At 39.9% G+C, this 23,013-nt stretch overlaps 1 protein-coding gene across 1 annotated transcript; it reads right to left on the bottom strand.

The window, feature by feature from the left end:
- Window positions 1–8,246: 8,246 nt before the first annotated feature.
- ABHD10 (abhydrolase domain containing 10, depalmitoylase) lies at window positions 8,247–22,562 on the bottom strand. The gene is given in 6 exon segments (XM_050960899.1): window positions 8,247–9,030; window positions 12,021–12,158; window positions 13,062–13,173; window positions 14,271–14,454; window positions 22,286–22,430; window positions 22,432–22,562. Coding segments are annotated over 6 exon segments (1,017 nt in total). The 5' UTR covers window positions 22,528–22,562; the 3' UTR covers window positions 8,247–8,688.
- Between the last annotated feature and the right edge of the window lie 451 nt (window positions 22,563–23,013).

The following is a 23,013-nucleotide window of genomic DNA, read 5'->3' as shown; positions in this document are numbered from 1 at the left end:
GGTCTGGGGGCTCTGCATTTTAATTTAGTTTTAAATGAAGCTTCTTAAACATTTAAAAAACCTTATTTACTTTACATACAACAATAGTTTAGTTATATATTATAGACTTATAGCAGAGGTAGGCAACCTATGGCACATGTGCCAAAGGCGGCACATGAGCTGATTTTAAGTGGCACTCACACTGCCCAGGTCCTGGCCAGTGATCTGGGGGGCTCTGCATTTTAATTTAATTTTAAATGAAGCTTCTTAAACATTTTGAAACCTTATTTACTTTACATATAACAATAGTTTAGATATATATTATAGACTTATAGAAAGAGACTGTCTAAAAATGTTAAAATGTATTACTGGCACGTGAAGCCTTAAATTAGACTAAATAAATGAAGACTCGGCACACCACTTCTGAAAGGTTGCCAACCACTGATCTAGTCTGATCTCAGCCCAGGAATTATACAGCTCAGCAGTTTCACACATTTGTCTGACGAAATGGGTATTCACTCACGAAAGCTTATGCTCCAATACATCTGTTAGTCTATAAGATGCCACAGGACTCTTTATCGCTTTTTACAGATCCAGACTAACACAGCTACACCTCCGATACTTGACAATTTCACCCAGTAATTCCAGCATCAAGCCAGTAACTTCAGGTTAAACTAGAGCATCCCTTTTTCAAAGATAACCAAGTCTTGATTTAATTTCTTCAAGTAGAGGAGAAACCCCCGCTTTCCTAGTTATGTTGTTCCAATGGCTAATTACCCTCACTGTTAAAAATGTCCAGCTTTTAGGCTGAAGTTATCTAGCTGCTAGCAATTGGATATTGTTATGTCTTTGCCTGTTTCATTAAAGAGTCTTTTACTAGCAGAAGTCTTTTCCCCAGGCAGGTAGTTATAGTCCATGATCAAGTCAACTCAACTTTATCTTGGATAAACTAATTATACTGAGCTTCTTTACAGTGAGAAACTAAGGCTGATTTTCCAGACCTCAAATCATTCCTGTAGCTCTTTTCTGAACCTTTTATACTTTATCAACAGCCTTTTTGAAGTATTGACACCAGAACTGGACGTAATATTCGAGTAATAGTCTCACACACAGTATATTGTGTTCAGTGGTCTAACATATCTGATTACAGAAAATTACTGGACAGTTCTGATGTTGTTGGCTGTGATGTCATTTGAGTTGTTTTTAAAGAGATGTGTTTTTATAATGAATATGTCATGTATTTTAATCAATCCTCTGGCAGTATGCAAATGTATTCAACAACGACAGAAAAGAAGAAGTTGGTTGGCTGATTTGTGACATTACAGTTCAGCTAGGGAAGATACCATATTCCCCATGAGCGGAGCAGAGAGTATGAAATGAGAAGAGAATGGCAGAGCAGCACTTACGTACCAATCCTGGGCTGGGCTCCAAGCTGGTTGTATTAGTTTAAATATGTACACAGCCAATGGAGAGCTCATGAACAAACAAGTCACTTCACCTGCCTATGATGTGACTCACGTCACATTACTATTAGACAACTCACACACTTCATTTTGGAAGGTTAACCTAAAATTTAACGCTGGACAGAAGGAACAATGGACAAAGTTTTGTCTGAATCTTAGAATATTTCTATTTCAGTTGGAAACCACATAGCACTTTGTGCTTTCAACTCAAAAGGAGTGGAAATTTTGGCTGTTACAGCTTAATTTTCACTCTAACCCCAATACTGATGGGATGCTAGCTAAAACCTCAAACAATAGCTGTCAAAGGTAAATCTAGACACTCTAGTACAGGGTGAGAATATGCCTATTCTATAATTTAAAGCATTAAACTATCTAGGTTCCCTGTCCAAGACTTTAACTGAAGTACCCAGACACTTAGGCCTAGTCCACTCTATGCATTATAATTATTTTGTTAAAGAGGCATTAAATCATCCATAGCATGCACTGGTCCCTAATTCTATCATCCTTCCAGCATACTATATCAGAAAAGTGTGAGGGCTTGCAGTCACTAACGCCTTCACAACTATAAAAATGAGTTTCCTTCTTTAATGCATATTTACCCAAGTTATATTATAACTGTTCATTACTACTGCTTTCCTTTAACTGTTAGGTGTGCCATTCCACCTGCAGTGTATGATCAACAATAGCAGGTTATTCGCTTAGCAAAACACATACAGTCCTTCATGGAGGGTATTCACTCCACTGTTCTCCACACTGAATGATAGGTGGGGATGACAGATAATAAAAATGGTTAGGGACCAGTCCTCAGTGACCAGGATGTGGGCTCTCAGGCCGAGTAGTTAGAGCAGGCATCAAAAGCCAGGAATTGGAAGCCCAGGCTCAGAACTGCACTGAGAGACCAGACACCAGAGGCAAGGACCAGAGCTGACGTCAGAAGTCAGTGAAATCTTCACTACTGGGATAACTCAACCTAATTTATGCTACTCCAACTACTTGAATAACATAGCTGGAGACGATGTGGCTTAAGTCAACTTACCCCAGTATCTTCACTGCTTTGACAGGAGATGCTCTCCAGTTAACTTCCCTTACTCTTCTTGGGGAGCTGGAGTACTGGGGTCGACCAGAGAGCACTCTTACATTGATTTAGCAGGTCTTCACTAGACCCGCTAAAATCGACACCCACCACATCAATTGTGGCAGCATCAATCTCCCCAGTAGTGAAGACAAGCCCTTATTAGTGTCTACAACATACACATTATAGTTTAATCAAAATCTGCAAGGTTCCCCAGCTGAGTTTCTCTGTCAAAGTCCAGAGCTCCTTTGTGTTGTTGGGACACCATTCGTAGCTCAGATAAATCTGCAGTGAAGTCAATTATCAATGAGCCCAGTAAACCTAATAAAAAATGCCAGAAGCTGAGAACATTTGAAAAAACAGCACTTTAAACCTGGTGACCCAAATGGTAACTTTTAAGATGACCAACATTGATTTTGAAGGAGACTAAGGGTAATCACCTGGATCACCTGGATCGATTGGTCTTCAGCTGTTGTTAAGATTGCGCCGATCACAACACATCCGCCATTCTCGCATTCTTGCCTTTTTTCTCTATGTTAGTCCAAAACGTTTAACAATGTCATCTGCCCATCTTCTTGGAGGCCGATCAGGTGGTCTTTTCTGTTCTTGCGGGTACCACTCAGTAATGATTGTGGTCCACCTATTGTCCATGAACTGTGCTATGTGGCCTACCCATTGTATCTTATCATATCTGCTTTCTATGACAGTATCTTTCACACTGCTGCGTTCTCTAATAATTTCATCTGGGATACGATCCAGAAGGGAAATACCCAACATAGCTCATTCCATTGTCCTTTCAGCTACTGACAGCCACTGTTCTTCTCTCTTCGTCAGTGCCCACGTTTCACGGCCATACAGCATGGCTGGCAGCACTGTTGAAGATATTTGTATGGGTGGTCTTGTTGATTTTTCTTTTGAGGACATCCTTGATGGAGTTAAATACACACCATCCTGCCTGAATCCTTCGTGAGAGTTCTCTGTTCATGCCTTGGTGCATATTAACTTTTTGGCCCAAATATACATACTGTTCCACTTCTTCAATTTCTTCTCCTGTTACCGTTATTTGGGCTTTTTGTAAGGCATCTGATCACATGTATTTTGTTTTGCAATGGTTCATTTTTAGACCGACCTGACTGCTTTTCCTGCTGAGTCTTCGTAGCATGCTCTGCAGTTGGTTGGTGCTTTTGGCAATTAGTATGAGGTCAGCCACAAATCTGAGCTGAAATAATCGTTCTCCATTTATATTAACACCACTCCTCCAATTGATCTTGTTCATAACCGTTTCAAGGCGGGCATTAAAGTTTTGGTGAAATTGTATCTCCTTGCTTTACGCCTTTCTTGATTGGGATGCGAAGGGGAGTAATGTCTGTTGTACAGCCAGTATTTGCTTCCTTCAACACATTGATGTACTGCGTATTAATGCCCTGCTCTGGAAGCGCCTTTAATATTGCATTGAACTCAATGCTATCAAAGGCCTTTTCATAGTTGACGAAAGCAATGCACAGTGGGAGTTTGTATTCCCTCGCTCTTTCTAGGAGCTGGCTAAGGGTAAATATATGGTCGATCATGCTGAAATTTCTTCGAAACCCTTCCTGCTCTCTCAGCTGTTGTTCATTGAGACTCTGCAAGAGTTGGTTCATTATCACCTTTGTAAAGAGTTTATAGATATGAGAGAGCAGGCATATAGGGTGATAGTTCTTAAGATAAGAAGGGCAATGAAATTCTTAGAATTTTCTTTCGAAAGAAACTGATTCTACTCAGACAACTAAGTAATTGTAACCATTTTCACCAGAAATACAGGGAATATATTTGATCTAAATCCTCTGTATGTCCTAGCTACATAAAATTGGTTGTGGTCTAAATATTCATTACTGGAGTTTTAAAACACTTCACCTGCAAATAATAAATTCAAATCCAGCCGAGAGTAATGGCACCTAAATGGAGATATTCTGATGACTGCAAAGTGAATTTTTTGCTTTCAGTCTATTTCCTATTGAATAAGCATACACATTTCAAAAACCCACTACCCCAAGCAACAGTAAGTTGTAACATTGCTCGCTGGAGGAGGAAGGCCAAGGACTGAGTGGGAAACAGGATGACTCCTCATTTCACTTTGAATATCAGATGTGTGACAAAATGTGAAACCCTGAACATTTTTCAATAGGCCACAAAGCCAATTTGAAACTTTAAGTGATCCCTGGATCATTAATAATACTTAGACTAAGGAAACTTTGAATGCTTCATGTAACAGAATGTGAGATAGGAAGCAGAGATATGTGGGTTACTGTCTGAAAAATGAGATTAACAAGTACTAGCCAGGGCTGTTGATTTAAATTCTGTGTGCAGATTTAAGTGTATTAGATTTCTTGTACAGCAAACTGGATCCAATTAATATGCTACATGCTCTTAAATTATACTTTGCATCTGGCAACAAATGGGACAGGGAGACTAATAAAAAGAAATGATGTAGTACAAATTATAATCATTACGAAAGCAGGTGAATTTTGTTTGACAGAGAGAATAGGAAGGTAATCGATACCTACAATAGTTCAAATAATGATTTTTTTTTATATCACTGACATTGGGTTATTTTTTAAACATAAAATGCATAAGATGAGTGTCAGCGCACAATATTTCTACAAAGGTAGCAAAAATATAATTTATTTAGGCAGGTGGTCATTAAAAATATTCATTGTCTAGGTGATTATGTAAAGGAAGATGGAGAACAGATGCCACAGCTAAGAACATGTGAGTGGTAAACTTCACCGTAAAACAGGGCATCCATCCAAGCCAAGTTTGAAGAACCTATTGAAATACATCATAATCAGCGGCTTGTAAATCTCTCTGGTATCAGGAATCCTTCAGCAGGCAGCTTCTCTCCACAGTAACATTTTTCCTTTAGGCATCCCACCATTATTTTCAATAGGATAGCCTTAGCTGGAGAATCAAACATAAATAAGGTGCCAGTTTTTTCTCCACCCTGTCCTCCCATGCTACTTTAACCCATCTATGCATGTGCAGCTGTGGAGTGTAACCTATCATTTAAACCAGCCTCTGTACCAGATGGCTGGAGGATAGCTAATATAACACCAATTTTTTTTTAAAAGGTCCTCAGGCAATTTTGGCAATTACAGATCAGTAAGCCTTGTTTCAGTACTAGGCAAACTGGTTGAAACTGTAATAAAGAGCAGAATTATCAGACACACAGTTGAACACGATTTGTTGTGGAAGAGTCCAGATGGATTCTGTAAGGGGAAAAATCATGCCTCATCAATCTATTAGAATTCTTTGAGGAGGTTAAACAAACATGTGGACAAGAGTGATGCACTGAGTATAGTGTACTTGGACTTTCAGAAAGCCTTTAACCAGCTCCCTCACCAAAGGCTCTTAACCCAAGTAGGCAGTGATAAGAGAGAAGATCCTCTAATGGATCAATAACTCGTCGAAAGATGGTAAACAAAGGGTACGAATAAATGCTTAGTTTTCACAGTGAAGAGAAATAAATAGCAGTGTCCCCCAGGAATCTATATTGGGACCAGTGCTGTTCAACATATTCATACGTTGAATGGAAAAAGGGGTAAACAGTGAGGTGGCAAAGTTTGCAGACAAAGAATTACTTGATAATTAAGTCCAAAGCAAAGTGCAAAGAGTTACAAAGGGATCTCACAAAATTGGATTAAAAAATGGCAGCTGAAATTTAATGTTGATGAATGTGAAGTAATGCACATGAAAAACATCATCCCAATTATACCTACAAAATGATGGGGTCTAAATTAGCTATTACCGTTCAAGAAAGCGATCTTGGAGGCTTCATGGATAGTTCTGTGAAAACATTCACTCAATGTGCAGCAGCAAACAAGCTAACAATGTTAGGAAACATTAGGAATGGGATGAATAAGATGATAGTAACTATCATGCCATTCCATAAAACCATGGCACAACCACTCCAGAAATACTGCATGCAGTTCTGGTCACCCCATCTCAAAAAAAGATATTAGAAATGGAAAAGGTACAGAAAAGGGCAACAAAAACAATTAGGCATATGAAATAACTTCCATACGAGGAAAGATTAAAGACTGGGGCTGCTCAACTTGGATAAAAGATGACCAAGGTGGGATAAGATAGAGGTCTATAAAACCATGAAAAGCATGAAGTAAAAGATGCACGTATCCTAACTTCTTTTTATTTATTTCATCTCTCCTCCTCAATTTTGAAACCTATGAGGCTTGTATTATTTTGTATACTGCTGAGAACTACATGCACACAAACCCCACTTCAAAAATAAAGTCATTCAGAAGTCCCTATATTCCTGCTAAAGTAATAGTAAAATCTCCACGTTAAAAATGTTAGGGGCTTGATAATCATGTGAAATTCTCCTTAATAACTTGTCCCTGTAGTGGCTTGAGTCTCAGTTTACCATAATGGAGAAGTTTACCATTTGAATTAAATGAAACCAGTAAATGCCAAATGATTTTGCTTATGATTGAGATGCAACATTGCTCAAGTTTGGTAATCAATTCCAGGCTCCCATCTAGATATGCTCATCTTGCAATTCATACACATAGACAAGGGTTCATTTCTGGATGAGTAACTAAGCAACATTTGAAACTTAATCCACACGATACAGATACTGAGTGATTTATATTCTCAGTAGATACATTCGACTGCCCACCTTTTTGTTTCAGTTGTAAATTGTTCAGGTTTGCAATTTATTACGTTGCTTAGGTTTGATGTCTATTGAGTTGATTTGGTTACTAACTGTTCCATTCAAAGGCAAGAATGAGTCAGCCATGGCCCCTCTTCCCTTTTCATTTTTATATACACATGCTAAGGTACCTTCCACCCCTCTGTAACAAGAAATCAATAGGGAGAAACCCAGATAAACCAAAGTATGGTCAATAGGGTTACCTCACCCAGGGCAAATGCATCCAGCTGTCTTTTCTACTAGTGTTCCCACAACTGTAAATATTACGGAAAGGTAGTTACAGCTAAATAAAAACCATTCCTAGAATGGATGTATGTCCCATTTACAAGTATGGCTAAGTCATGGATTTGTTGCAGAAAAGTCAAAGTATCACAAACAGAGATAGCTGAACTGACTGGTTGAGTAGGCTTTCATGCTACACAAATAACCAATTCTACAAATAGGAAGCTCCATAAATGTTGAAAAGTATTATTTCCTGATATGCCAAGATCAAGTAAGGCATACAGCTTTTTAAAGAAGTGTTATTGTGTATGTAAGTTTCTGCATGACATTAGGAAGGGATGTTGGGCAGTCCTGCTTCCTTGCTTCACTCTGCCTTAATAGGATTAAATATATTCACTAATGCAGATATATCTAAATCTTTCAGTGTAAGTGAACTACAGCTCTTATAGAATACGATGGTAGAGATAAACCTTCGGACCCTAGAACAATGATCATGTGATTACTTTTCATCTGGTATAATGAGCTTAGAAAGACATCTGTAGAACCGAAGTTTCAGTTTTTAGTTATTCTGAGCAACTCAAAAATCGAACTTGCTCATCACTATCCCAGGCACAAAGGACTCTAAGATATTGTGCAGTTGTTTTATGGCTTAATATCAGTACTAAAACTCCATTTTATATTTGAAGCCAGCTTTATTATGCTGCATTTTCCCCTATTCTATTTCTAGGGGCATTTAACTGAACATTTCAGGTACCTATTTGGGGTTGGAATGCTCCCACACAAGTTTCAGAACTCAGAAATGGAATAATGTTAAAGCATAAAGCACAATATTTATTTTAGAATGTCAAAAGGAATTAAAAAATTAAGTTGTTCTGTACAGTTCTAATAGTAGCAAAAAATTAACCATTGGCACAAATGTAAGAAAGATAAACATGTTTCAGTACAAAATAGTGTAGGAAACTTTTGGAAAAAAAGTCACAGGAAATCAAAGTGGGGGAAAATTTTCCAACAAACAGCAGCATTTTCTTCACATTTTCTACCATTTGTGCAAACGCAGCATTAAGAAAACACCTTTATTTACAAAACAGAGGTAAGGAGACAGAAGTTAAAGCTCCACTTCCTTTCTTTCGTGACCTTTGCATCCTTCCAGATTCAGCAGTGTTCCATTGCCACAAAAAAAGTGAGGTTTTGGTTAATCACAGAAGAGATCTGAGTGTTAAGCTCATGCATTAGTGCTAACATGCAACTCATGCTAGGGTTGTCAGCTTGTCAATTAAATCATCAACAGTGTACACAAGAAGTTTCATGTCATCCTTCTCATTCATTCGGTGCTGACCAACTTTGCGGAGGATCACATCCACATCTGTGCTGACAACATCATCTGCAATTTGCATGGATACCTTCCATGGAACATCTTCATCTTTCATGCCATGGATAAGTTTTATAGGGCAGGTTATAGGAATAGGATTGCTCAATAGACAGTGGTTTTCTGCTTCTTTAATGAATTCATATGATAAACAATAAAATCCTTCCTCATTGTGTTTTGTTGGGAGCTTCCATTCACCCTTTTCTTCTATTTCTTTTTGGACCTGTTTAGAAAAGAAAAAGAATATTCCAGACAAATGTGATTCACTCTTATTAAACAAGGCAACCAGACTCCTTAACTCTGTTTTTTGCACATTACTAAGTGCAAAGAAACAAAAAACCCCAAACTCTTACAAAGTTGAGGTCAGAAGGAGTAAGAGGGGTATATTTGACCCATTCCTGTAACCCCCCAGAGATCTGCAGGAGGAAAACACCCACAATGAACCTCAGAAGCTGATCTGTACCTCCCTCCCACAAACTTCAGCTGTTCAGGGCTCTCACACAGCAGGCCTCTCAGCCATGACCTAGCCAAAAAAGTCAGCAGCTCCCCTACAACCCACAACTGGTTTTATTCCTTGTGAAGTCAACTACGGCTCTGAAGAGTTCACTAACTGTCCATGAGCCACTCATGTCCACTCATTGGCCTCCAAAGGCTTGCCATGAGCTCTCTCCTCTATCACACCTCAGGAGGTCCTCACAAAGGGAAAGGTGGAAATATTACCCGATCTGCTTTCCCCCAGCCGAAGACCCCTGCACCCTCCAATCTCAACTGACTTCCCTCAGGTCTCCAGAGGCTCAGAGCTTCATTCCTTTGGACCTCATGAAGAAGTCATCAAGGAAGGGGACCTGATGAAAGTAGGGGGGCTACCAGTGGGAGGAAGGAGGAGATGATTTGAGGCCTTTCTTTCCTCCTGGGGAAATTCTTTGAGTATGCAGGAGTTAAGGCTCACAAAAAGAGACACATTTAGGAAGCCCACCAAAACCAAACCTTCCCACCCCAAAGCTTTTTGGTGGACATTCCCTCCCTCCACTCTTGAGATCAGGTTATATTATAAAGGTATCGCTAGCAAGAAACAAAAAGCTACTACACTACAGTTCGGCACACAGATGAACACTTCAATAATTAATGTATCAAATTTGGAGTCCAAATCCAGTTCATTTCAAATTATGCAGAAAAATCCTACTTCAACCCCAGATCTAACCTACCAAATTTAAGTCAGGTTCAAATGAAAGTTAATTTGCAACCTTAACAGTAGTTGTCACAACTGCATCTGTATTCCCACTCTATGGTCCAGCAAGGACACCCATTTTAGGCTCCCAGACCCCTCAGCTGTTACCTCTTCTGTGGAGAGACCTGTATCTCTCTTGCTCCTGACTGGGGTATTTCCAGGCTGCACAGCTCCCTGCCTTCACTGTGAATTCCCCAGAAAGACAGACTACTTAAAACAGGTCTGTGTCTCTGCTTTGCTTTCTCAGAGGCTATAAACAGTGTAATTGCCATAGTTACAAGTTACCACACAGCTTTTTCCTCAACAGGCACATTTACTCATAAGATGAAAGCATTACAGAAGACCTATTAAAACAATAAAACATACATGCAGGCTAATATGTATACCAGAGATTACCTCCAACTCTAAGGAGGGCTCTGGTAAGCCATCAGTCCTTAAAACCCCACCAGAGGGTGTGTGGTTTCAAGTTCATACAAGCTTTTACTCTGAACAGGCACCTTTCTTTCACTTGGGTCTTCAGAGACCACGAATAGACAATCAGTCAGACAATGGTTCTCCCCTCAGGGCATAGTTTCAAAAAGGTTGGGATGGGAACCTGCATTCACCTCCCTCCAGGTACTTCCTAGCAAACCCACTTAACATGGTTTCTCCCAAAAGTTCCTTTTTGTCTGGCATATAGTTTGAAACAGTCCTTTAAAGCGCATTACACTTCTCCAGGGTTTACACTGGCCCCATCTCTTCCCCAAGAGATGTCACATACAATCCCAAAAATCATACATCAACTTTGCATTCATGACACAAAGGATTCCAAAGCTATTTCAACTTAACGCAGCAAGATCTTCCACAGATATTGCAGGAAACTGCCATATCTGTCACAGTCCTTTTGGTATATGAAGTTACTTTCCAGCCTTTGACATAGAATAGTTACACTTACCTTACCCTTTCCAACTCTTTGCTCAATCATCTTGCCTGTCATTCAGACCCATATCCCAGAAGTCATTTAATTCAGACTTCTCTCTAGGTCCTCAGTCAGGCTCTCCCTTCAGATCTTCTTTCTGCACAACATCTTTAAAAAACCACCATCTTATCCATCCATGAAGCTAAGACTTATCCAAGCCCTAATCATCTCACATCTCAATTACTGCACCATCATTCCCTTTGGCCCTGACAAATGGCATTTTGCCCCATTCATATCCATTCAGAATGCTTCTTCAAATATCATTTTCTTAGTCTGCTGCTTTGACCACATCACCACTCTTTTCCCGTGCACCCGCCCAGCTACCTTTTCTCTATCTTATCAAATATAAGCTACTTGTCTTCACTGCTTATCCCCACCCTACCTATCATCTCTCATTCACTATTGAAATGTCAATTCCTGCCTCTGATTAGTCCATGTTACCAGCCTCAAAGGGCCACTTGTTAAATTTTCAAACCAGCATCTTTTTGCTTTCTCCTATGCTGCTCCTCATATATGGAAGGTGCTCTTGGTAAAAAGCGCAAAGCTACCTACCTCTTATCCCCTTTCATAACCCTCCTCAGAACTCTTTGCCATGATGCCTATAAAATCCTGACAACAGTTAGATTGCTGGTGTGATGTGACCACTGCCTATTATGCTTACCAATACTGTCTTTGTACTCCATTCATCTGTATATATCTGATGTCTCTTCTTCTTATACTTAGATTTTAAGTTGCTTGGGGCAGGTATGATCTTTTTTTTTTTTTGTGCTTCTGCTGTGCCTAACACAATGAGTCCCTGGTTCACAATTAAGGCTTCTATATACGGTGGCTGTAAGAAGTCTTCATTTTAACTAATTCTGACAATTTTACTCAGAAATTTCACTTTTTGCAGGCTGTTAACTCAACGTCAACTTTTACAGTTTATTTAACCATAAGATATACAATGAAAAATTTTAATAAAGAGATTTCACACCAGTAAGTTTTCAAAATTTGCAATAACAGAACATTAAAAGCCGTTGGCATTTACCTCAAGGGGAAGTTGTTTAAAAGTTGTTACAAGATAGTCTGCAGCTGCAGCTACTCCAACTAAAGCGGCCACCTTTTCTGGGCGAGCTATTGCTGCATGAAGCATCAGCCATCCACCTAAGCTGGATCCCACTAGAATCTTAAAATAAGATTTGAAAAGCAAAACACACAAAATTATTTTTAATCTAAACTACCAATTTACTTTTTGTTTTTTAAATCAAAATATTTTCAGTTTTGTTTAGCTACTTAAACCTGAGACATAATCCTGCTGCCCTTACTCAGCAGAACTGCTGTCATTTCCAATGGGAATTTTGCCTGAGTAAGCATCACAAGATCTGGCATTTAACTACTGTTTTTTGTTCAGTGGGGCAGGTTATTGCTTTCTCAGACTGACCCACTGTAAACAAAACGAGAACTGAAATGTAGGTGAGCATCAAGTACTTTTATTTTTTTATTTTTCCAGCTGTGGAAGTGCTTAACATTTGATGTTTCTTTCTTTAAAGAAATGAGCCTTGTAAAGGCTCATTAATAAAAAAGTCAAAAACACACAAAACAAGTTTTAACACATTACAATAGTTTTAATATTCACTCTGAGCTATATTAGATGTAATTACTTAGTAGAACTTCCTCATTAATTTAAACTGAGCTGTATGTAGTATTTGAAAGCATCCATTGCCATGGTATCTATGCAATGGACAGCTTAACACTGACTTTTTGACTTTATTCTGTCTTGAACTAAAATGATTTCTCCCCAAGTTGTTTCATTACCTAATCTACTTTATTTTCCATTTAGGGTTGTTCTGCAATGTTATTTCCATTGCTATTAGCTTGTTGATCAGCACCTCCATCCCTGTGTAAGGTACTTCGTGACTGATACATTTTTGTTCCATTTGAAACAACTCAAACTGGAAAGGAGTACAAAGGTAGTTCTTTTCTTTTTTAATAGAAGATCATTCACAAAGACCATTAAACTGTATTTCTGGCTATATAATGCTTTAACTTGGGAGAACAGCTTATGCTATATTTAAAAATAAAATATAACCTGTGGTCCATCTGTGAGTTCATCTAGTACAGATAAAACATCCTTCCTCCACTTTCCAACCGTACACTCTTGAAGATTACCATCTGAACTTCCACATCCTGTATAATCAAATCTGCAAGTTAATAGTCAAGATAAAATTTTAATATTACTTATAAAACAAACTGCATCAGACAGTACCTACACAGAACAAGAACAATACTCTTCACTGTTAATCAGAATTAAACAACTGCAAGAGACAACATACCTCATAATTATGGAGGTTTGCAGAAATTTCAGTTAAGGAGAAAGTTACTCTCGGACACCAAATCATATACATAGGTATTTGGGAGCACCAGACAAGTAGGAGATGCAGTGTACCCATGCACTAACTAGCTTTTTAAATCTGCAAAACCAAATTTAACTCAGACATATGGACAGGACTGCCCTTGAAGAACGAGACAAAGACCTACATGATTTTTTCATTTTTAGATTTTCCAAGTCAAGCGTCTCCTTCATATCATACACATGGTTCATAAATGCGTTGTCAAGTACTGAGACTGTACATCCTTATTACATTCTGTACCTTCTTAAATAATGTTTCATCTGTACTATGCAATTCATTTCACTAGGTACACTCCTTTAAACCCACTCAAGATGCTTGACCAATAGACACTAATCTGCATTCATAAGAGTTAGCAGCTGAGTCATCACAAATAGTATTCTATAAGAAAGCTAAAACAAGAGCTTTGTCCTAAGGCCCAAATCCAGAGGCTCCAAGCAGGAGTCCAACACGGTGCCCCTTGCAGGATGGAATTTAAGCATGTAGTAACTATTTAATTTATATGTATTAACCATAGTATAAGTGAAGATTTCCCATTTCAAAGATTTTTCATTTTTATGCTGATAATCTTACTATTTCATGAAGCATATCACTCAAGTTAGAAAAGAGATCATTACAATTTCAGTGAGTCTTGCAAGTGTATTGAAAAATTAATTTTACTGATTTAAATAACCTCTGCACAGAAAAGATGAACATATCTCAGATACAGATTGACGGTGACACCATCACAAGAGGCGGACATTATCTCTTATATTGCATGCTTTCAATCTAACAGGCTGAAGCGGGGGAGGAATTTTCAGCATCTTTGACGTATTTTCACAGAATTCCTCATTCCTGGCAGCTATACTATAATTCATGCTAGCTTATCTAACCAATCTTCTTGACTGTACCTTACAAAGGCATGACCAAGAGATTTGCAGAAGTCCTGGAGTGCAACTGCTTTCTGCCCATTCATATCTGAATGAAGGCCTGGGAGGAAGACAACACCTGGGTTCTTGCCTTTTATCTTATTATACGCTAGATTTGGACGATCAGGTCGACTAAGGAAACTGACTGATGACTTCTGTCTGCACGCTTTAAAAACACAAGAAAAGACATTTTATAAAGAAAATTATCATCAGAAATACTTAAGTACTTGGGATAAGATACCAAAAAACATTAAAAATCATCTTGAAACAAAATATTTTAATTTAAGTAAAATACTCAATCCCAACAGAGTTTGGCAATTATGTTCAATACTATCTATTAGGACAATTTCAAATCTTCTGGGACCACACAGCTATCTGGGTGAAAAAAGCAAGATGATATTCAAGTCATGCAATACTAACAGTTTCACTCTGTAATCAGAAGCGTGGTTTTTAAAGGGTTTTCACACAACTGAACGTTACTGAATCTTGATTGATTACTAATTTCATATTTCCTCAATAACTTTAGTGATCTGGTTAGTTTAAAATTATTTATTTGTGCTTCCTTATTATTTGCCTCTCTGCTATTCCAAAGTAGTATGTTTTTCAAAATTACTCTTAAGAAGAAAAGTTATTGTTTACATGGTGACACAGGTGTGAAACAAATTACAATCAAAGGCACCAATCCTCTATAGAGAACTACAAACCTAGCCCATCTCCTGCCCAGAGTCTCACTGTAATCAGTGTTAAACAGAATGGGGATAGGTTGGGAGGATGTGAGAACAATGAAACAAGCTTTGGTTTTTCCACCATAAGAAAACCAATACATGGAAGTAACATTACTGTACTGAGAGCCCAACAGAAATTCAATAAATAAAAGGTTAGTCAAACTTTGGTAGTGCAACTAACATCATTGCAGTAATGCCAACTTAGTCTGGAGACTATTGCTAGTTATTTTGTTCCTTTTCAATTGATACTTCAATATTAATGGGGCAATCAGAAATTTGTATGTTAAAACAGTTTTTTTCCCAAGACTCATAATTCCCTCCTAAATTGCTGCTACTTATACAGTTTCAACGATATGTATCAACAAGGAAAAAATCTAACACATTTTTCTCTTTTTTCAGCTTACTAATAAGGAAAACCTAGAAGTCTTAGAATTTCACCTACTGGAGTCTTTGAACACATGTTCTCAAGTTGCCCAATTAAAAAATACCAAACAACCCCCACCCACACACACACTTAGAATTGACACTTGGTCTTCCTGTCATTTGTAGGTGTACAGCAGGGATAGGCAACCTTTGGCACACGGTTTGCCAGGGTAAGCCCCCTGGCGGGCCGGGTCAGTTTGTTTACCTGCCGCGTCTGCAGGTTCGGCCAACTGCAGCTCCCACTGGCCGTGGTTCACCACTCCAGGCTGATGGAAGCTGCGGGAAGTGGCGGCCAGCACATCCCTCGTCTTGCGCCAAGATTGGCATGCCGAAGGTTGCCGATCCCTGGTGTACAGACACTACTGTTTGAAACAAACAGGCTTGAGGCTGGATACAAGCTGGGTTTTCATTGCTCAGTACAGCTCTCGTAAAATGTCATTTTCTAAATTTGCTACTCAGTTCTTCATCTGCATAACATGGGCTTCTATAGCAATAAAACAAGAAACTGAAGGTGTGAAATTCTAGCATCTGACATGGAATCTCTTTTACAGATGGGTAAACATTTTTTAAATTTTTTTTTTTAGTTCAAATTAAATACAAAAATTCATTTAAAAAAAATAAAGCTATTTAAAAATAAATCTGAAATTGACAACATATATTAAGGCCTAAACTTACTACAATATCATAAAATCATTTAAATTAAATACAATAAATTGCATTAAGCAGCACATATTTGCTTCGGAAGTTTTAAAGTCAAACCACTGAACTGGTGGGAGTCACTGGCTAAGCACCTAGAATCAGTTTGTTGAAGGGCTAAACCAGCTTTTGACAGCAGTAGCCTCTTCCGCCACAGTAGAGACAATATGTTCTTCATTTCAATATATTCAGTTAGTTCAGTTCAATGACTAGTTCCTTCAGAGTTAAAACTCTTACTCTCTCAAAACCAGGAACTGAAAAAAACAGCAACGCTTGTTTTCCTCTTTCAAACTGTGCATAAAACTAATTGTAGATCTTATTCTCTTACTAATTTAAAAATCTTGAAGGACATGTGGAGACCTGAAACAATAAGTTTAATTCACCAAGTTTAAATAACACTTGCTTTGCTTAATAAACATATTCATTTTAAATCAAAACATGTTTTGATACTCTATGATAAAAAAAAAGTTTAACCAGCAAATTTTATAGTAGTTTTATTTGATTAAATAAATTGTAAAATATCTTCGTGCATTTTTAATTGATTTTTTATCCAAATACAGCTTTACCCAAATCATAAGTGAAAAGTTAATCATCTAGTAAATAAGAAATACATTGTTCATCATTTTCTAATATCATAAAGCTAAAAATTAACAAGTTCTATATAACTGCTTAAATGAGCGCATATAGATAGTGTCCCCTCGTGGTCAGCAAAAAATATCAAGTTCAGTAAAATGGATACATTTAGGTGCAAATCATGTGTTTAATGGTTATCAACCAACAGAGACACTATCTAGTTATTATGCCAACACTAAAATGACAGTCACTTGTCTAGACCATTTGCATTATTGATACAACAAAGACTGCCTGCATCATTTCCCCCCACTGGGCTTTTGCCAGTGGCAGGTCTGCTTTGTGCGATCAGAAACCAAGTTTGGCAGACCCTTTCTGTCATTCTGATCTTATCAATGGCCAGAAAAAAACGCTTGCTATGTATTAATAGTACTACTTTTCAAGCTAGGTCCTTGAAGTTGAGGGGTTTTATTTCAGTCAATGTGTATTATGACCTCATGCCTCTTCTTCTGGTTCCTCAAATGAATTGAGCATTTTCAATACTGGTCATTTTTCACATTCTCCTTTGTAATTTTAATATTCTGAATCAGTAAAGAACAAAATTCAGATCCTTGGACTCCTCGGGAGCTTTAAATTTTAAGTAGTGATAGCCAAGCACCTCATTTCAAATCCTTAAGCCATTCTAGAATCAACAATGAGCTGCTTGTAATTGACTATTCCATCTCAGGGCACCTTAGCTAAGTTACTTAAGTTAACTGTATTTAACTGAAATAACTGTTCAGTTACGTACAAATGCTGACACACATGATAATTCTGAATTAAAAAAAAACTATACCCCTCTACTAGCAATACTGTAGTTAGACAACCAGCCTCTTAAAACCAAGTTCAAGTACATTTCTTGCTGTACAAGAACTTCAATCAGAGACTGAAATCCATCACTTATTTAAGAAGTTACAACAGCAGTTTTATCTAGATTTAATTTCAAAATTAATAAAATGAAGCTCAGAAAAGCTTCAATGAAAAGACAGAATTGCCACATGGGCTTTCCAAAAACTAAAATCCTTTATCATAAAAATATTTCAGTATAAAGGGCTGGCTTTATATTAGAGAAAAATATCCAAGTAGTACAAATCCACCCCAGCGCCCAATGTTAAGAGCTAGCACAGATGTACCCGTTAGTAAACAACAGTATGCTCCCATGAACTCACTGACATTAGATAATTTCTGTAAGTTGACAAATTTGCTGATTCAAAATGACATGATTATTTTTGGTGAAAATTTTACCAGATTAATCACACACACAAAGGCAAAGTTAGTTTCTGGAGATACTGAAGAGTACACACCACAAATATCCTAAAAATATTTTGAAGTCACTGTCATACTTAGAGGACTCAACTTCTGGTCAAACAATTTTAAATTCAGACTGAAGCCAGTCTTCCCCATGAAGTCTTAATATAGTAGTTATTTTAATAATAATAAAACAATATTTTCAAGAGTCCCACTGCACCTGGATAAAGCATCAAATAATACTGTAGAAGGTATTTCAATAAGCTTTTCTGTTTAGCAGAAAGAACCAACCCCAAACACAACAAGGAAAGTAACTGGTTGAGCTGCTGTTTAGAGGATGATCAAGTTACCAGTTAAATATAAAAGGCTTATGATTAATAGGGAAGGGAAAATTTCAACAGAGATTTAAAGCCAAATTTTCATGTCCTGTTCACTCAAAAGTAAGTGGAAACAAAAAATAAACAAAAAAACCCATCAATTTTTAAATTCAAGAAATGCATTCTAATAAAGGGAAAGCTCCCTAGGCCACAGGAATAGGTGTATTTTAAAGGCAGCAGATTTACTCCTGATGGGAGAAGCTTCCCGTGTAGCTCTAACCCCTTCTGGTTATTACTGGACATGGCAATGTTGAGTGAAATGGGGTTGTAGCATGGAGACTAAAGGCAGTTGCAAGAAACTTAAGGGTCTCTCCTCCAAAATGGTGATAAATCATGGACTCAACATTGTGTGTCTAGATATTGCAACAAAAATCATAGATCATAGAATATCAGGGTTGGAAGGGACCTCAAGAGGTCATCTAGTTCAACCCCCTGCTCAAAGCAGGGCCAATCCCCAGACAGATTTTTGCCCCAGATCCCTAAATGGCCCCTTCAAGGATTGAACTCACAATCCTGGGTTTAGCAGGCCAATGCTCAAACCACTAAGCTATGAAAAAAAGTGACAAACAGTTAAGAACTGGGATCTGGTTTTGACACCATTTTATTAAACCATAATGACTCCATTACTAGGTATCCCAACCCTAAATAATGGGAAGAACAGTTACTTTTCAGCAACTGCTGAAATATTGACACAAAGAAACTGGCTCAGGACTGAGCTTAACCCATAAAAGCAAGGAAACTGAGTGATCAGTTCAATGTCATTTAAATGTAGTTCTCTAGTTCCAATGTCATCTATAGAAAAAGTATACCTAAGATGACATGATGGACTATAATGATTCCTTGGAGCCATTATTTATTGCACAGAACCAGGATGAAACCAGCATTTTAGTTGGAGTTGTCAGACTGATCTCTCAGATAAAGACAACATTTATCATGTCAGCTAAAAAGCTGAAGCAAAAATATCTGGTTCTCTCTCTCCACATACCATAAGAGCAAGAATCCAGTTACTAAAAAGTCAGAGGGTATGTGACGGAGGAGATACTGAATGCTGGAGTCACCTGTATGTTTGAACTGAAGGCTGCATCTGGAACAATACATGTGTGAAAGTGTGCAGCACAAAAGGCTATCACGTTTGCATGCCATTTCTGTCCAGTAGGATTCTGATAATTTATCATTCCTGTCCTCCAAGCTTTTAAGATGAATACTACCACTATGAACAACGCTGTTTAAAATTCATGGTATACAGTGAAGATAAGTATCTCTCTGTTGTGGTCGTCTTTTTTTCTGTCTCTTATTCTATTTCTGCTTGGAGGTACAATAATGATGCATTTAGTCTGTCAGATGTGCATTTGCTTGGAAAAGAGTATACTTAGATAATTTCTAATTATCATCTGCTAAATAGGTACAGATTCCTCAGTGTGGTTTGGGGGATTTTTGCCAATGCAGACTCACAAATGGTTCCTATAGTTCATGTTGTTCCACTATCCGCAAGTTACCGAGGTTTGAAAAAATTCCATTGTCTTGCACATATTAGAACAGTTAAGTCAGAGGGCCTAGTTAACATTAGACAAATCACCCACATCAGGGGTTTCTCAACCTTTTTCTTTCTGAGCCCCTGCAACATTCCATGAAAACTCCAGGGTCCAGCAGGCAGAAAGGGAAAGGGCAGGCTTGGGGCTTTAGCACTGGCTAGTGGGCAGGGGGACCTTTGGCATAGTTGATTTCTATTCTGGAGGGGAGCAAGGCCTGGCTAGGCTTGGGCCAGCTCTGCCCAGCAGGGGCTGGGGAGGGAGCACCACCTCCACTCCCAGTATATAGCACAACACATATCTATGGGAGACGAGTGTATAAAACAAGGGAGAGGAAAGGAAAAAGAATTTTGGCCAAAGGAACACTCCAATACTCTTACACTCCTTGTTTATACAGTGCTAGAAAATTGCACCACTTAAACTATACTGGTATGGTTTAGCAGTGTAAGTGGGGATGCAGTTACCTCAGTACAAAAAGAGTTTGTACTGGTATTGATAGTCCCATGTGGGAAGCGGAATAACTACCAGTAAATCAGTTAAATTTGTTCACAGTTGTAGCTCCAGTTTAAGTGGTACATAATTTATTCAAAAATCAAGTTCTCTACAGCCTCTATATCCAACGGGCTCACAGACTGATTTTGCTAAACTGGTTCAGAACTCAGATTCTGCTGAAACAATATGGTTGGATTGCACAAACTAAATTATATTTCAACTGATTTCAGAAACAGTTATACAGGTGACAACAATCTACTGATGTTGGCCAGACAAATAATTGCACTTGAACTTGAGTTTTAAATTTAGCTAACTCAGTTTGAGAACAACATTACTGGGTCTGTCTGTACAGCCTGGTGATAATACTTAAGCAATAAATAAGCTAAGTCTGTTTCAGATCATTTTGGTGCCATTTTCCTGGAGTTACAGATTTGAAATATCTCAAGAAATACTATGTGAACAACTTAACGTTTCCCCCTTACTGTTTTATTGCAAGGGCTTGCAAACTTTGCTCCAGTGAAAGCATGGACAAGAGCTTCCTAAGGGCTCATGGCTGCTTTTAATATTTATTAAAGCAAGCTATAGTCAGCTGAACCCAGCATACAGCACCTTAGGGGAAGTCTACGCAGATCAAGGAGGAGCATCAAAGGCAGTGGGATCCTCAGGAAGGCATGCTGAGCCTAGACCATGAACAGATGACAAGGCAATGGCAGAATGGGTTGGACCTTATCTACATGTCAAAAGAACTATAATAGGGTTAAAAAAAACACTAGATGAATTCATGGAGGATAGGTTCATCAGTGGCTATTAGCCAGAATGGGCAGTAATGGTGTCCCTAGCCTTTGTTTGCCAAAAGCTGGGAATGGGCAACAGAGGATGGATCACTTCATGATTACCTGTTACATTCACACCCTCTCAGGCATCTGACATTGGCCACTGTTGGAAGACAGGATACTGGGCTAGATGACCCTTTGGTTTGACCCAGTATGGCCGTTCTTATGTTCTTAAGGCTGGCTGAAACAGTCTCCAAGTTGAGGCCTGAGGCCTAACACCTTCCTCATGAGCCCTCCAGCCCTGACATCCCCACCATGCACTGAGAAAGATCTGCACTTCTGAAAAGGACATTACATGTATGTATGCTCGCGGAACAATTGGCACGACAGTCCACGAGAAGATCAAGATTAGGCTTGCTACCTCTGTGGCTCCACATGCCAGGGCACACAGAATGATCCTAAGGCCACGTCCAGACTAGGTATTAAAATCGATTTTAGATAAGCAACTTCAGCTACGGGAATAACATAGCTGAAGTCGAATTTCTAAAATCGAGGTACTCACCCGTCTGGACGGCGCGGCATCGATGTCCACGGCTTTCCGTGTCGATTCCGGGACTCCGTTCGGGTTGATGGAGTTCCGGAATCGATGTAAGCGCGCTCGGGGATCGATACATCGCGTCCAGACTAGACGCGATATATCGATCCCCGAGCAATCGATTTTAACCCGCCGATGCCGCGGGTTAGTCTGGACGTGCGCTATGACTGTAACCCTGGGCAGCTGGCGGTGTGGGCCAAGCACGCTACAGCCTACCCCAGGTAGCTACTTGGAAAAATGAAACGCTCCTGGGAAAAACCGCCGGGTTTTGGTAGCAGAGTAGCAAGAACAAGCGACATCCAACCCTGGAGGACCAAAAAGCGTTCGGACACCGCAGCAGCAGGGCTAGGCGGGAGTCACAGCGATCACGCGCTGACAAAGCTCCTCCAAAGCACCCAGCCCCCTGCGACGGCACGTGAATCCCCGGGGCTGCGGGCAGCACCCACGTCAGGGCAGAGCGCGCCCAGGCCCGGCCCCCGGGGCCGCCTGAGCCGGGCTGGGCGCAGATAACGGCCTGGCCCCGCGCTTACCCGGCAGCTGCCCTGGAGACCGCAGGAGGGAGGCGCCGCCGGCCCCGAATCCTGCGCAGCGAGCAGCGGCCCTGCCGCGGGTCAGGCCCCGCCACCACAGCGCCCAAGCCCCGCCGCCCGCCGCTGCCATGTCCCGGCTCCGCACTGCCCCGCGTGGGCTGAACGTCCCGCCTTCGTCGTTCCTCGGCCGCGCGGGGAAGCACTGAGCATGCGCCTCGCTGAGACAGGAAGGTTATGCGCATGCGTTGTTGCGTTCCCGGCCGAACGAGCGCTCTCCGACGCGATATGGACGCTGCGTGGGCGCTTAAGAACCAGACTATCGGAAGGTGCGTAGGCGCCTGCGCGTGACCAAAAACAGAAGGTGGACTGCGCATGCACCTGCTCCCGTAGGAGGAAAGGGAGAAGGAGTACGCATGCGCCTTGAGGCTGAGCCGGGAGAACTGGCCCATTCGTCTTGGGGGGGGAGGAACCCTCATTGCGCCAGAGACGCAGGCGCCGCCAATCAGCGCTAGGGGGCGCGTGGCCCGTCCCAGGCTGGGGGAACGAGTGCTTCGCCCCCCTCCAGTTGCTGACTTTCTAATTTCAGAAAACTGAAGGCCCCGCTCTGCCACCTGCTGACTCCATCCCTGTCCCTCGCTCTCCCCTACCCTCAGTTACTAACTCAAGTGCACTGGGTGTGGGGGAGGGCTCCAGCTAGGGGGTTAGGGGGGTGAGGGCTCAGGTGGTGC

The sequence above is a fragment of the Gopherus flavomarginatus genome, chromosome 1, assembly GCF_025201925.1.
Source record: "Gopherus flavomarginatus isolate rGopFla2 chromosome 1, rGopFla2.mat.asm, whole genome shotgun sequence".
In the NCBI taxonomy this organism is placed as follows: Eukaryota; Metazoa; Chordata; order Testudines; family Testudinidae; genus Gopherus; species Gopherus flavomarginatus.
The sequence above is the reverse complement of the archived record's forward strand: the minus strand, read 5'-3'. Positions and strand labels throughout refer to the sequence as shown.